Source organism: Myodes glareolus, chromosome 6 (genome assembly GCF_982192425.1).
Source record: "Myodes glareolus chromosome 6, mMyoGla1.1, whole genome shotgun sequence".
Lineage (NCBI taxonomy): Eukaryota > Metazoa > Chordata > Mammalia > Rodentia > Cricetidae > Myodes > Myodes glareolus.
Window position 1 is genome coordinate 91,522,975 of NC_142031.1, and position 13,582 is coordinate 91,536,556.

General features: G+C 42.3%; 1 protein-coding gene across 1 annotated transcript in view; it reads left to right on the plus strand.

Moving 5' to 3' along the window:
- The first annotated feature begins 4,365 nt into the window (after positions 1–4,365).
- The window catches only part of Prkd3 (protein kinase D3), a 66,141-nt gene continuing 56,924 nt past the window's right edge, over positions 4,366–13,582 (plus strand). The window contains exons 1-2 of the mRNA XM_085691019.2: positions 4,366–4,501; positions 11,780–12,692. Of these exons, the coding sequence (XP_085547145.1) occupies positions 12,405–12,692 (288 nt within the window). The 5' untranslated portion in view covers positions 4,366–4,501; positions 11,780–12,404. The remainder of the gene's footprint in view (positions 4,502–11,779; positions 12,693–13,582) is intronic.

Sequence of the window (13,582 nt, forward strand, 5' to 3'; positions counted from 1 at the left end):
ACACTGTCATCTAGTAGCATAGAAAACAACAGTTCTGGTCACTTGAGGATAGCAGTAGGAACTTCCTTTGATGAAGCAGAAAGGAAGTCCGTCTACAGGCAGATTCCTGTGCCTTTTTAGCTGTTTGTTGTCTTTTTAAATTGACCCACAGAATCAAGTTCAGCAACTTGTTTCTCTGAGGAGATATAGACATAGATATAGAAAGATACATATCCTTTATCTATCTATCTATCTATCTATACACATATACATAAATATATATCTTCTCTTTAACATGAATAATACTGGAATCATAAGTCGTACTTATTGCGCATTTTCTGAGAACTGGCCAATAAAAATGCCTTCTGTGCATTAATACAATTAATCCTCATGACAAGTGATAAGGTAGAGACAACAATCACGGTGGACAGCCACGTGGTTGTGGGATACATACCAAGGCAAACTAATCACATGTGCACTGCTTTCTTCAGTCAGGTTCTCACAAGAATCCTATGATGTATAAAATTATTACCCCCTCATTTTGGGGCAAAATTAATTCTTCCTGAGATTAAAGAGCACCAAGTTCCTAAATGGTAGAGCTTAGACTGCCATTCAAAGTCTCTCCCCAGCTCCCTTTTTCTAATTAGCAAATTTTAAGTTGTTTCCATGTGTTGAGAGAGCCCAGGTGACTTTGTTTTTGTCAACCCAGATATGATGATGTCTGTAAGACCTTTCTTCTTTTCTGTTGATTTTTGGGTTATAATTAGTTGACACTATTTCAAAACCAGAGTCTTAAATTAAACCTCAGTACTCTACAGCCTGAGGGAACTTGATGTTAAATCTATTTTTAAGGAATTCATAAGCATTTACACATTACCTTCTTTTTCTTGGAGAAAATCACAAAGGCAAACAGAAATCACTGGGGTGGACAAATATTTTTTTCCAATTACCTAAGTATTGATCGGTAAGAAAACAATAGAGAACCTAGGTGAAACGTATGTAATTATCTCTCTTTAATTGTTAGATTTTTTTAGTCTTCCTCTTTGTCAAATGATCATCTTTTTTACTAAATGCTCTTCTAAATATATACATTATATTATCAATGTTATAAAGAATTAAGTGAAAACACATATAAAGCTAATAAATAATGGAAATAAAGAGGCTATATGGGATAAACAAAATTTTTTTCTATATAAAAGAATGACTGTATCTGATTCAGGGCTGTATTAATTTGGACCTGGTTAGAGGGCAGTAAGGAACTGTTGAGGAGTTTATCATGTGATATTTTAGGACTATTAGTTAACCAAATTATGACAATGAAAAAGGTTTGACAATTCAATACAAAATTACTAAGCCCTTGGAACTGGTTCAAGTCTAATACCAAAAGAGAAAGGTGGATTTCTGAGTTTGGGGCCTGGTCTACATAGTGAGTTCCAGGACAGCCAGAGCTACGTAGAGAGACCCCGTCTCAAAAACAAACAAACAAAAATTTACAAGGCCTTATGCTAGGTAATGAATGAATAAAAATAAGAGATGTTTTCCCACAAGTTCAGGAGAGGACAGGGCAGACAGAACCCAGGAGGATCTGGTCCACAGTTAAGACACAGAGAAGTGTGGTAAGTGACCCAAGAGTTGTCTATTAAGAGCGATCAGAATACAGGATAATTACAGCTTGCAAAACCAGAGCTGATGACAGATGGAACCATCATGAATGTGTTACCAAGAATGTAACAGTTCGAGCTAGTCTAGAAGAGACCAATTAGAAGTCTATTAGAGTAACGTAGACTGAAATTGTGGCTACAGTAACTGAGATCAGACGGGACGCTGTGAGATTGTAACTAGCGTGTCCCCGCTGATGAAGAGTCCACAGCACCCTTCCCCCATAATCATTTTACTAACTCTCTGGTGACACTTGAGTGGCGTACAAATTTCTCAGCTGTGTTCTAAGTTCATGGAAAAAAGACACAAACACAAAGTGAGTTTTCAGTAACCCAGAGTCTACAAATTAAACCCAGGTGAAGTGTTTCTTGTTTTTGTTTTAATGACAACTTCCTCTAGTGGGTCCTCAGCAAATCATGTTTTTCTGCATTTAAGATTTTAAAACAGGGAGCTCTGCTCCCTCAAGTCAGCCATGCTGACCCTCTGAACTAGTATTAGGTGACAGGTGCAAATGATTGTAACATTAAGGACAAGAGGGGGCACTTTAGCTAAAGCCAAAGAAGGGAAAGATTACAAGCTCCTGGTTTCATTTTTTAAAAAAATTACTGAGACATCTTTAACACTCAGAGTCTATGTTCTCTTAGGGTCATGTACATTGGTCTTGAAAATCATTCTTCCAAATCTCTTAGGACAGGAAGAGAACATGTGAAAAAAAAACTGTGGTTTGTGTCCAACAAAGATAAACTTTCAGGGGGGTTGGAGAGATGGCTCAGAGATTAAGAGCACTGCCTGGTCTTCCAAAGGTCCTGAGTTCAATTCCCAACAACCACATGGTGGCTCACAACCATCTGTAATGGGGTCTGGTGCCCTCTTCTGGCCTTCAGGCATACATGCAGACAGAATATTGTATACATAATAAATAAATAAATATTTTTTAAAAAAAGATAAACTTTCAGGTACAAAGTCAGTCTTAGCCTCAAAGGATCTGTTGAAAGACTTTACTAGAGAAAGCAATTAAATAGTAAAACAGTGAGATTGCAACTCAACGAAATATTTATATGCAAAGTACATGTTTTCACATAGACACTTCGGTCTTCACAGAGCAGCAGTTTGATTCTTGAAGAAAGTTACTCCCGCGGAAAGTAACCATTTCTTTAAAGACCACAACAGAAAATGGAAGTCAAGAGTGAGATGAAACTGGGTGCAAACTGCTCCAATGAGATTCTGGGGATCAGAATAAAGCATCTGTTGGGAAGTGGAAAGAGAAAAAAGGGGCACAGATGGGCAAGGGATGCTTAAAAAGAAGGTACACTTGAGTGAATTTGCTTTTAATCTTAGAGTAAGAGAATAGCAGAATATCTTTAAACAGTTACATGCGCGCGCGCGCACACACACACACACACACACACACACACACACAAGCATTTTGATCGTATTCACGTCCCATTACCTCCTCATTTGAACCCTTTCTTCTAAACCGGGGCCTTTCATGTCTTTTTTGCAACCCACTGAGTTTAATTAAATAGGGTCGCTTGCATGAGTGTGAGCGAAGCTTTAAGTACAAAGATGTAATCAGACTGATTTAGGTGCTGGTGGATGTTGACAGCTTCCAGTTCCAGAGCAACGTCAGAAACGTGCTTCCACCCTTTATCCCTCGGGAGAAAAGCATTATTCACATTTTTATTTTAAACATCTCACTGCCTAAGAGGGATGGGGATGTAGGTAGTAGTACACTCCGTGCTTTTTAGCTCATTGCTGACCTTATGGGTGTCAGCATGTGGGTTCAGTCTCCACTTCTATACCAGGGGAGGAAAACGTCTCAGTTAACTTCAAATCCAGGACTATCCATTAATATTGCTGATTGTGTATCACAATTGACGGTCCTCTTGGGTTTTTTCTCCCTCTGTTCTCAAAAGCTGCCCAGCCCGGGCTTTTTGCATCCAGACACGCTAACTTTACCCCCTCCAACTATATAAATACATTTTACTTTGAAGGGATAAAACGTCAGCGTGGGCAAACTATGTAGCTTTTGTGACAATGATTGTCAACTGCACAGATGTTTCTCTCGCATCAAGTATTTATAATTTAACGCACAGGGTCTTCTCCCCTTTGATCTTTATGTGGCTGCCACCCGGGTTCCCCACTTGCCCTACATTCATTTTCACGCAGGTGGAAGCCTAGGTTCCGTGACTGAACTTTGGTAGCGAGGGCCAAACGCAAGGGTAAAGATGAACAAGAGGAAACACAAGGCACTTGCGTGCAAGCAGCGGCTCCAGTTTTACTGTGCCGCAGGTGAAGGCGAAGGGCTCTGGCTGTGTCGCTCAGTGACAACGGCCACTGGGAACGTAGGAGGAAGAACTTTGGAGGACAGTGAGACAGCACGGAGGATGGACACGGTCCTCCACTCTGGACACCGTGTTCAGGTGGTCCCCTCTCGCCCCCGACCGCCATCGCCTGTCTAGCGGATAGCAAAGTGAGGGTTCGAGTCCAGTCACTCGAGACTCTCACGGCCAGCTGCTCCGCGCTCGACGCCCCGCGGGGGACTTCACAGGGGCGGCCAGCTCCGCGGCGGCCCCCTCCGTCCCTTCCTCCCCGGGGGAGCCAGACCCTCCACGGCGCGCTGCGGGAAACTACAGCTCCCGGCAGGCCCCGCGCGGGCCGCGCGCCCCCGCCCGCGCGCCCCGGCCCCCCGCCCTCCGGCCTGGAGACGGGACGGGGAGGGAGGGCGGGAGGAAGGGGCGCGCGGGCGGCGGGCGGGCGGGACCGTGCGAGGTCCGTGAAGCCTCGCTGAGCTCCCGCTCCGGGACGGGGACGCGGACGCTGGCGCGCGCCGACTCTCTCCAAAACGACCGAACCCGCTTCTGTAAGTAGTCGCCTGAGGGAGCGCGAAGCAGACACCGAAAAAAGTTCGCGCCGCCGCCGCCGCTTTGTTCTCCCGACCCGTCGGGCTGAGGTGGCGCGGCCCCTCCCCCACCGCACGCGGCGGTGGCGACGGTGGCGGGACTCGGACCCGCGCCGGGCTGGGCGGCGGCCGCGGCTGGGCGGGAAGTCGGGGCGGCGCTCCGCGGGCGGGCGAGCGGCCGGGGGCGCCGGCGGCGGCCAAGTTCCGCGGTCCTCGCGAGGCCAAGTTGGAATCGCTCGGCTGCGGTGACCCACCGCGCCCTGCCCCTCGGGGAGTGGGGGAACCCGCCGTTCCCGAGCCCCGCAAACTAGTTCTGCCGCCGCCAGCTCCGCGGCGTCGTGCGGGGAGCCTTCCCGTGTCTTTGCTGCACTTTTTCGTGGTCCTGGGGACTGGAAGGGGAGAGTATCCGGGGTTTGGAGGATGGTGACCCCGGTTTCCTGACTTGCGAGTTGCAGCCTCGCTGTGAGGCGTTCTCGGTCCCCTGGGGAGCTTTGCCCTAAGGTGAAACACCCCCGAATGTGAAGCAATGAAGAAAAAGAAAAAAAAAAAATACACGACACGACTCGATTGCGTGTCGGAGGTTTTATTTCACATCATCGAAATCAGAAGTATAGGCCGTGATGTCTGTAAGCACGAATGTAAATCAGGCGACAGGCGACCTGCAGACTTTTCCGCACACAGATTGATGGCATGGACGTAACTGTCCCTTCAACCACGCCCGTCCCCACAGGAAATAAGACTATCGCTGTCATCTTTGATTAAAGAGGATAAGTTACAACTCGAAGTACTACTTTGTAGGACAGGGCCTTTAAAACCTGTAGGCACAAATGAAACCAGAGCTTTAAAATGCCCTCATCTGTATCCAGTAGTTGCACTAAAAAATACTTTTACTTCATACCTAATGTTAGAGTTTTAACAGTTTTGGTTTTGTTCAGCCCACGCTTTAACTTTTAATGCCAAGAGGGCAGACGAACCTACAGATTTGCTTCAAGAAGGCGTCCATGAAGTTCCCAGATTCAGATCTAAGTAAGATTTGCTTTATATAGGGACACTATCTCCCTCCCAGTTACACTCTGGAGAGAAATGAAACAGCACTTCAGCCATAAAGTTGCTGGAAGTTTTTTAAAACGTCTCACAGGAAAAATCACTATAGGTTTTTCTTCATAGGATAGTATTAGAAATAGCATTGGCCTGAGAACATGAGTTTGGAGTCCTTTTTGATAAATCAGGACAGTGCACGTTTCAGAAGTGCTAAAATTAGGAGGATTTTTTTCTTAAATATATTTGACAGTTTCATACATTCTGATCACACTTACCCTGTCCCCAGACACCATACCCCTCCCCTCGCTCCCGCCCCCAAACCCCTCCCACCCCTCGCTCCCGCCCCCATACCCCTGCCACCCACCTCGTCCCTGTCTCCATACCCCTCCCACCCCCTCGCTTCAATCCCCATACCCCTCCCACCCCTTCGCCCCTGCCCCCATACCCCTACCACTCCTCCAAACCCCTCACTCCGCCCCCATACCCTTCCCGCCCCTCCTATCCCTATCCCAATACCCTCCCACCCTCTTCTACCCCTGACCCCATACTTCTCCCACCCCCTCGCTCCCACTCCCATACCCCTCCTACCCCCTCGCACCCCCCGCCTCTGTACCCCTCCCGTCCCCTCCCCTGCCCCCATACGCCTCCCACCCCCTCACCCACCCCTTAAAGTGATGAGCCTTTAATCTTGCACATTTTATAAGCTTTCTGTTTTATCAGATGACCTGTTTAAAATAGACATTACTTTGTGTTTGTGCGTTGTTTCTCATCTAAACACTGCTACAAACACCTTACAGTATGTGAAAATTTAAAAGTTTGATGAGTTGAAAACACCCGTACAGTAAAAAGGGGGCGGGGATATAGTTATTGAAGTACATTTTTCACAGAAGGGATCTTGTCTCATGTTTTCAACAAAATTCTAAAGTTGGAAAAAATATTAACCATAGTGGAGTTAGTTGCTGGTTTTTAAGAGAAACTTGTTCAGAACTTGGTATATGATAATTATTACTTATATATAATTTGATTAGGCACATAATTGTATTTAATAATCACGTCTCTTCTTTGAATCTCTCCAGTTATGTAATTCAAGCTGAACTTGCCTCTTTGGAGCAAGTCATTTTGAAAGGAAAAATTGGGATATGGTACCTGAGATGTTTTAGTATTAATGTCAATGTAGATAAAGAAATTTTCTCTTCTTGTGTGGTTGCGTTATAGTGGCCATATGTGAGGCACGCTCATTGACAACTAGCCAATCAGATTTCTTAGGCAGTACTACTGCAAAGATGAAGATATCAAGTTTATCATAGCTTCATATTGCATGGCCAGACTGGTGTTCTCCAATCTGGATATACTTCTCAGTGCTGTGCAGAGAACCTGCCTCATGTGCCATTTTGCTGTTCTGCCTGGGAGTGGAAGCCTGAGGTTCAAGTGCGACTGCTCCAGATGAGCAGACCTGGAACAGGAGCACTCCAGTGGAGCACTGAGCTCTCAGATAGTGTTCACTCCAGTGAGCACTCCAGTGGAGCACTGAGCTCTCAGATAGTGTTCCATTAGTCAGAGGGAGTACAGGTTTCCAGAATATGCAGTCAGGTGTAGAGACTGCCCCAGAATGGGATCATTTTTTTAATCTACAAAAATACTTGAGTTTTTGCACAATATATAAGCATTAAGCAAAGTCAGACTTTGTTGAGGTAAACATGAATATTGACTTCAGTGTTCTGGTCAGTTATGTCACTGAAAATGCTCACGTGCTTCTAACACGCTAAGAACAATACATATGTGGGATAAAACCTTGCGCTTTATGAGCATTCCTTGCACACAAAGCTAAATTAAACCTGGGCCACTCTTTACTGGCAGGAGTCAGGTAGATACGCTATTACAAAGGAAAAGCGTTTCTTCCTCTTTGCTTTAACATTTGCTGGATGCAAAAAGAATGCTGGCTCTCTTAAATCATGAGAGCTTCCCTTTGAAGTATTTGATTTGTCTTGTTTTCTGGAATCCTCTTGTTTCCTTGTTTCTTTAGAGAGACCTTCCCTAGGACCCCAGCTGAAATGAAGTTTCCCTGGCATAGATTCTGTTGTATCTCATAGTTTATAATTACCTAACTACTTATACAAATGTGTGTTTAATGTCTGTGAGTTCCAGAGAGAGCAGTGGCCATGTCTCTTTCTGCTACTGCTGTGTGACTTCAGCCTCTCTCAAAGCTGTCTGACAAATACCAGGTGTTCTGTAAGTATACAGTGAGTGAAACTCCTGCTTTTCAAGCTTCTAATTAGAGACTTGGTTAAGGTTGGAACATACTGTCTTGTGATGAACTGACTGAGGGGGAAGGAACCTTGATCAGCTTGTGACATTCCCATGAGGTATCACTCAGCCAAGTCGCCTAACCTCTGAGGTCTTTCTTTTCCCTTTCCTAAAAGATCAGACACACTGAGCTCAAAATCCCTTTAATAGCCTATCTTTTGATTCCATTCACTGATAGCAGAATTTGTAAGTTCATTTGAATGAGGTATGTGACCGCTCTCTAAAAGAATGTTAGAAGAATGTCAACTAAACTGTTATAAATTCTTCACAACTAGACAATACTCTTCTGGTTTAGAGGCTCTCATAGCTATTAGAAACAACATCTAATTAATACATAGTTTACAAATTAACATGATCTCTTTGTTAACTTACAAACCCTATTTTCTATTTGAAACAAATACAAAAAAATTAAATAGCATGACCAAAGTTCATGTAAATTAGAATTGTTAGATTTCTTACAGATCAACTCAAGATTCCATAAACAAAACAAGAAGAGGGAAAACAGATGGGATGTGTGGGTGGAAGCTGTTAAGACAGGTTCTTATATTTGTATCCATGCCAAAACTTTACCAAAAAAAATCACTTTTATACAAAATTATATATAGTTTATTAGGAATTCATGTCAGTCTCATAAATTAGTCAAGTGTGTTATTAGACTGTTACTGCTAAGTTGTTAATATCAAGTGGTCTAATAAAGTGTAAATTTAATAGGATGATAACTTTTATCTAATTGCCATGAAACTTCTCAGTGGTTCTAGTAGTTAAACCGAGCCAGGTGCTGTCAGTAGCTCACGTGCAGGTGCCAGTCCCCATGGCCCCATGCCAGCAAGTGGTGGTGTCATTTTCCCTGTGCTTCTCTGCAGTCATTCTGAATAAAACCAGTTCTCCCTTAACACTTCCTCAAATATTTGAGGACCACTCTTTATCACATGACATTGTCTTCACCATTACCTGAATTATGCAATTTTTTTTCTTCCCAAACCTAAAAGCCTGTTAACTCTAAACATGGATTACAGAGTAAGCATAATAGTAATGACGAACTAACAGGTGTGCAGATTAATGCTGATGACTTTCCAGTGCCCAGAGGACTTAGGTTGCCCTTAGTTCTTCTGGTCAGCCAAAAATTAATTCTATTAACAGCTTTTCTGAAGCCTTGGAAACATAGCCCATTCTCATGGATGGCTTATAAATCAGCATTTCACCATCCTTACAGTGCACATTTAACTTTGAATTTATTTCTGTTAAATTTTACTTTAATTTTATTCTATTTGCTCAGTTTTGTTCAACCTTGAGGATTATATAAGCAGATGTCTTTGTCTTTACCATCTCAAGTGTAATGAAAATATAGGAAATTAGGACATTTCCCCAAAGACTTTGTTGACATACAGCAAATTTCCTTACCACACTGACACCCAACTCAAACTCACACAGCATATTCATGAAGACAATGGGGAGAATGTTTTAAATACTACTTTCATGAGAGCGTAGTAGTCCTGAGCAAGTATTTAGCTTCTGAACTTGCGCTTTCTCGATTTTAAAATGGGTGGTTGTGAGGATTAAGGAGGTAATAGAGGTGTCTAGACCAGTGTCTGTCAGATGGTAAGAGCTCAGTGAAGGTTAATGCTTACCTCTTCCATCTGAGGGTCTAGTGTCATCTTTATTAGTGTGATAGACTTGGCATCATTATAATATTCTCTGATTATTCACAAATCACTTGAATAATAATCTCGGATCTGGCTAGAGGTTTTATCTTTTTTTTAAAAAAAAATGATTTTTTTATTTTATGTGAATTGGTGTTTTTGCCTGAATATTTGTCTGTGTGAGGGTGCTAAATCACTTGGAGCTGGATTACAGACAGCTGTGAGCTGCCACATAGGTGCTGGGAATTGAACCCAGGTCCTCTGGAAGAGCAGCCAGTGCTCTTAACTACTGACCCGTCTCTCCAGCCCCTGGCTAAGGATTTTAGGTTTCTTTGATAATTCCTGACTGGTGCTTACCTGCTTTTCTGTGCTCAGCCCTTGAAGCAGCTCTCCCCGTCCCAGTCCATGGCCTCTTCTCTCACCCTGAGCTCTTTCTGCTTGACAGTCGTGGTTAAACTGGCTCATTACTTTTGCTATATGGGATGAACTGTGTCTTGGCCCAGAGATTTGCACTCACATAAAGTTTTAGAATCTCAGAACTCAAGAGGTGGAGACAGAAAGATTCTAACTTTGAGACCATCCTGGGCTATATAGTGGGATTCAAAAGAAAAGGCATTGTTAAAAAATAATAATAAAGTCATTTAATTCACTCCTATTCACAAAGTTCAAGTTTCAGTTCTCTGCTGTATGCTTGAAAAGTGGTGGGAGAAGATAAGCAAGATACAAGTTGAGCAATTCTTTCTGTGTAATCTCTCACCCGTAGCAACATCCTCTCTGAGCAGTGATTCTCAGTTCCTCGTTATCTTTAAGAAGCTGCCCTTATTATGGAGACAGTGCTTGGGTTCTAATCCCTTCTCTGCTTGTTCATAGCCATGTGATACTGGGCAGATTGCATCTTCACCTTGTGCTTTGGTCTTCTCATCAGCAAAATTGCTGTTTCCCTGGTAATTTCAAAAAGTATCATGAGACACATTAGTTAAGCATTACTATCAAATGCTATAAAATATGAGATTGAATTCCAGCCCTTTGCCTAAATGTCAGTTCAGTGCTCATTATCTCTAAGTTATTTTTAGAATCATTTAATTCCGAATTTTCTCATTTGTATTCCTGTATCTGTATGGCTTTGTTTTTCTGTCATTCACTTTAATTTAGCTCCATATCGTGGCCTCCATAGCGTCACTACACACATTTTGGATACTTTGGTTTTTCATCATTAATATTGTTTATGGCTCAAAGAATTTAGACGGACTCACCTCTCGTGAGCCATTTCGTTCAGCTATAAATGGTCATGCCTTTTTCTTTGCTTTATTTTATTTTTCAAAAATTTCTAAGCTGTGTTTTCTTTAAGACCATGATGCATAGTTTACTGTGTGTGGGGTTCTTTTTCCTAATGATAGAAATCCCATGATAAGTCCACTTTCTCTTGTATTTCATAGTTTATCAACTGTCACTGTTCTTTACTGTCTCTAGTGTATCCCATTTTGCCCTTTTATTTCCTTAGACTTCTGGAAGGTATTTGTCAGCAAAGCAGCCCAGGAGTCATATTTTGACAGAATTTGACTCTTTTGGAGAGATGTGAGAACTGCCTCGAATCTAGGGCCTTGTGCCTGTTTATGTATTCTCACTAGACTCTTAATATTTAAAACCACGAGAGACTATGTAAAATTTACTGTATTGGGAAATTATTTTACATCTCTTATTGCTAAAATCGTGAGCATTTTATGTCTGTGCTGCTTGGCTTACTTTTCCTGTTTTGTCCCATCTGTTTTTCTCAGTTTCTTATCATAATTGAATTGTATAGTTGTGGACTACCAGTGTTTGATCTTCACAAATTTAAAATACAATACATTGTAGCTGGATGCAGTAGTATCTTGGTCTCAACTGTTCTGGGAGGGGGAACAGAAGGAGCTCTAGAGCCCAGGAGTTTAAGACCGCTCTGGACAACGTAGTGAGTAAAATCCTATCTCCGAAAAAGAAGACAAATACATCATATATCTCTCAACTCTCACCCCAGGGCTCAGGTGTTAGTAGTGGTAAGAGATGGGAGTGTTATTTTAAGTGGAAATCCCTGAAATTATACCTGTAGTAAAAAATGACTGTAGTAAAAAAAGTGCAAATGACCATCCATTAGGATGCATTCATGAATTGTAAATATATCGCCAAAGATTAACACTAAAAAATATAGGAATTCTTACATTTTAAACTGATGGCAAATGAATATAAAGCATTAAAACCTTTTTAAAATTTCCTCTAGGTTGACAGTGTTTCAGAAGGCACCAGCTTTTCTCCGTGGACCCATTCATCAAAAGAAATATGCTTGTACTATTTTTAAAAGCTTTTTACTTCATCAAAGGGAAGTTCGCTCCCCAAGATGGAAATGAGTACATATGAGAGGGTGGTTTAAGGTGTGGCCATTTGAGGTGTCCCACCAATCACTGAAGGAAGAGATTATCTGAAACACAGCTTTCAATCAGGAAGATTTTATCTTGACGCAAAGCGGCTGTATGCAGTTTATTTTCTGAAATGGAAAGGAAAAGACAAGAACAGATTTAAAATAACTGAAGATATTTCATGAATAATCAGGATCGGCTCTGTTCTCATGATGATAACGGCGATGTGAAGTGAGTTACATTTCTGGGTGTGGTCTAAAGACAAAACTCTTGATGGGACTGATGGTGAGAGCCATAGGACCTGTTGTGTGTTCCACCCACAGTGACAGAATCTGGCGGCGGCAGCATGAGTGGTTCAGCCCAGGAACTCAAGCAGCTTTCGTCTAAATCCAGAAGCACAGTCATTTCTTTACTACTATTATTTTGAAAACTTCTCCAAAACCATTTAAAAAGCGTCGACAACTATTTTTATAGCTTAAAGAAAGGCAGATGTCTGCAAACAATTCCCCTCCATCAGCCCAGAAGTCTGTATTACCTGCAACTGTTTCTGCTGTGCTTCCAACTCCTTCTCCGTGTTCAAGTCCCAAGACAGGACTCTCGGCTCGCCTCTCCAATGGCAGCTTCAGTGCCCCATCACTCACAAACTCCAGAGGCTCAGTGCACACTGTGTCATTTCTACTTCAGATCGGCCTCACACGAGAGAGCGTCACCATCGAAGCCCAGGAACTGTCTCTGTCCGCTGTCAAAGACCTCGTGTGCTCCATTGTTTATCAGAAGGTACTGTGCAAGCTATTTATATCAATAGTTTATTCTAATTAATATCCCTGTAATTTCTGCATGAAGCAATGAACACATTTGGACTCATTGGTAATTTATGTTCTGATTATGAACATTTTGGGCAATGCGCTAATTGACTGTGAGTCAAAAATCTGAAAAGTCTGTTAATGGGAATCTACATCACAATCTAAAAATATCATTTACCCCAGAATAGTGTCATTTTATAGTCAAGGGGTTATATGACATTTCATTCAGTTGCAGAGAAAAAGGTCAGGAGATAGAGGGCACAAGACACTGAGGTACTTACTAGAAAGGTAGGACACCAGAACTGAATCCAGTGTCCTCCTGCACCTTGGGCTTTCATTGTGTCCTGTGTTTCACCCGCTTTTATACCCTTGCCTTTTCTTTGGATGCTAATAATGCCTCATAGAGGAAATTCAAAATCTACCTAGACTACCATTTAATACAGAAAAGGCATACTTTCTCTTCCTCTTGAACAGGTAAATCAATTTTGAATATATATGACAGATTATTCAAGATGATTGTTTATCATATTAGTCCCTCTTGCCCTATCCTGTGCCATTTCTTAATGGAACTTGGCTCTGTGAATTAGTGTTTTCTACTTATAAATTATTTATATGGGTTATATTAGTTAATTTTGTTTTATTTTTAATGGACAAGCACTTTAAACACACTCGTAGAGTCTCAGTGTGTAAAAGGTTTTTCTCAAGAATGAGAACCTAAGTTTAGATTCCCATACCCACTTTAAAAACTAGGCTTAGCAGTGTGCACCTGTAATCCCAGCACTAGAGAGGTGGAGACAGACCAGCCATGACAGTGAAATCAGTGAGCTCCAGGTTCAATGAGAGACCCTGCCTCAATCTGTAAGG